The sequence below is a fragment of the Microtus ochrogaster genome, unplaced genomic scaffold (assembly GCF_000317375.1).
Source record: "Microtus ochrogaster isolate Prairie Vole_2 unplaced genomic scaffold, MicOch1.0 UNK476, whole genome shotgun sequence".
NCBI classification, from domain to species: Eukaryota; Metazoa; Chordata; class Mammalia; order Rodentia; family Cricetidae; genus Microtus; species Microtus ochrogaster.
In genome coordinates, this window is record NW_004949574.1 from 1,310 (window position 1) to 3,914 (window position 2,605).

The 2,605-nt window shown below is 43.5% G+C and overlaps 1 protein-coding gene across 1 annotated transcript in view; it reads right to left on the bottom strand.

Annotated features, from left to right (window-relative positions):
- Positions 1-692: 692 nt before the first annotated feature.
- Positions 693-2,605, bottom strand: part of LOC101996501 (sodium/glucose cotransporter 1-like) — a gene marked incomplete at its 5' end in the record, with an annotated part of 10,250 nt that continues 8,337 nt past the window's right edge. The window contains one exon of the mRNA XM_013355631.1: positions 693-916. Within this exon, the coding sequence (XP_013211085.1) occupies positions 693-916 (224 nt within the window). The remainder of the gene's footprint in view (positions 917-2,605) is intronic.

A 2,605-nucleotide genomic window follows, 5' to 3' on the forward strand; every position in this document is an offset into this window, starting at 1 on the left:
TACTTTGTGCACAGCAAACACCGAGATGAGTAACAAACATAGGAGACACACATTGGGCATTTCCTAAAGGCCAGAAAATTCCTGCTGCTCAAGATTGTCTGCACCCCCAATTGGTGTGAGTCCCCATACTGCAGATAAATACTGTCCCCTTGAGACCACCATTTTAAGAAACAAATTCCTAGGATAAGGTCCCTGTCCTTAGCTTCTGGGTATTCATCCAATTGTAAAAATGATTTTCTTTTAATAGAAAAAAATATAAGATATGAGTCATTGGTAAAGATTTCTTAACAATGAAGGAAGAGGAAACAGGTAGGAAAATGGCAGAAACCAGACTACAACTTTTTTTTTAAAAAAAAAATCTTATTGAAGGATTTATAAACAATAATTACAAGCTGGATGTACTGAGGCAGGGTAGCACGAGCCCACACAGGCTTCTGTGACTAAGTTGGACTTTTCCAAGACCTGAGTCAATTTCTCTTCTTAAACTCTAGGAGAGGCAGATATGTGTGCCACACTGGCTTCAAATGCAAAAATTCACAGCAATGTAATTATTTCCTTCCAGCAACTCTAAAATCACAATATACATATTTAATCCCAATGGAAAAAATTTACAATTTCCCCCAAACAACCACAGAATGGTCTAAAGGGAAATACAAAGCCAGCCTTGCCAAGTCTACACCAGAAGGCAGGACTCAAGCAAAGTAGGCATGGCAAAAGACAGCCACAGCCAATAGGATGATGCCGTTGATGTTCACCACTGTCCTCCACAAAGGCTTCTCAGAAGTGTCTGTCATCTTCATCTTCAAGGCTTCCTCCTCTTCCTTAGTCAGCTTTGGTCCTTTCTCCTGGTCCAGCCCACAGAACAGGTCATATGCCTTCCTGAAGCATCCTTTCTCCTTTTGGGGAGCTTCTGTTTCTACAAAAAGACATCAAAAGATTATTGGATACAAAGTCTAAAGCAGTGGTTCTCAGCTTTCCTAATGATGTGACCCTTTAATACAGTTCCTCATGCTGTGTTGACCCCCGACAATACAACTGTTTTCATTGCTACTTCATAACTGTAATTTTGCTATGAAATATAATGCAAATATCTGATATGCAGATGGTCTTAGACAGCCCCTATGAAAGGGTTATTTGACCCCCAAAGGGGTCAACACCCAAAGCTTGAGAACCACTGAGCTAAAAGAACTAGAAAGTTTCCTGGGAAGATGGAATACCACAAAGCATTTACATTCTGTAGAAGAATCCTTCTCTTGTTTTCTGGAATGGAAATTGAATACAATTATGAGACAGGGTTGACTTGGAATCTGGCTTCTCATGGTCAACTAATCTGAGGTTTATCTCTTCCAGGACCAATAAAAATGGGCTTTGATTTAGAATAGTCAGGTAAGATAATAGATTATGAGAGGGACGTGCTAACAATGAGATGGACACCTGACTTAGGGAGAATACGGTAAACCCACCTCTGAAATCTAGGACCATATCCCTTTGCTATGCCACTGGAAGGCAGGGAAGCTGGCTTGACACAGAGGAGAGCTGCCAGCACTTGCCTATTCTATGGTCTCACAACAGACCCAGCCGGAGGGAAGGGCAACTCTGACCAGGTCCTGATGCACAGTCACAGCAGTCAGTACCCGCCGGGCTCACAGCACCCAGGTGCACGTTAGTACTGCTAAACCAAGCCATGCGGTGGTGCCAACACCCAAAGTGGATGCTGGCAAGGGAGCAGATTCCCAGCTCAGAGGACAGTTATGGCACTGGAGACAGACAGGCGTAGTTTCAGATGCCAGCTCTGCCAGTGACCAGCTATGACATCCACCCTACTCTCTCTCTTTTTTTTAATGTAGTAGGGTAATTTGTTCTTTTTAAAAATTTTAGTCTGTGTGTTTCCATCATGTATCTTGATCCCATTCATTTCCCCATCCTTTTGCATCCACCCTTAACCCCTGCACAAAATTTAAGAGAAAAAGAAAAATAAATTAAATTTTAAAAGTGGGAAAAAATTAAAAAATCTCATCAGGGAAGCTGCAGTGTGACACCGTGAGTCATACCATGAACCCCTTTGTCCGTATAGCTTTACTGGAAGTGTTCATTGCACGGAGTTATTGATCTGGTTCAAGGTCTCTGGTTTCTACCTCCCGATCTAGGCTGAGCCTCGCTAGGGCTCCTCCTGGATATCCTGCTGTTGTCCTGTGTTGTGGAGATCCTGCGGCTTTAGGGTCCCTTCCCCTGATCCCACTCTATGTGTTAGCACAGTGTTCAGAGACTACTGATTGGCACATCCTGGTTTTTATAAGCAGATTAATATGTTTTGCTTTTTGGGGGTGGAAAATGGAGGCTCAATACGTGGCCAGACTGACCTCCTGACTCCTGGATTATGGGTATATGCCACCATTCCTAGCTCACACACTTATTTTTGGAGCTTTAGTGGCCAAGTACATACGTGTCTCAGAACTCTGAAGTGAGGTGAGGCCACGCGGTCCCTAGGCACACAGTGAGCTCGACATCTACTGGGTCTGCAGCTAGGAGTCTATGTGTCTGATGCCAGACTCGTAACTTTCTCTGCTTCATCTAGTGCTGTCTGCAGGACCAACCTTCCATTTCA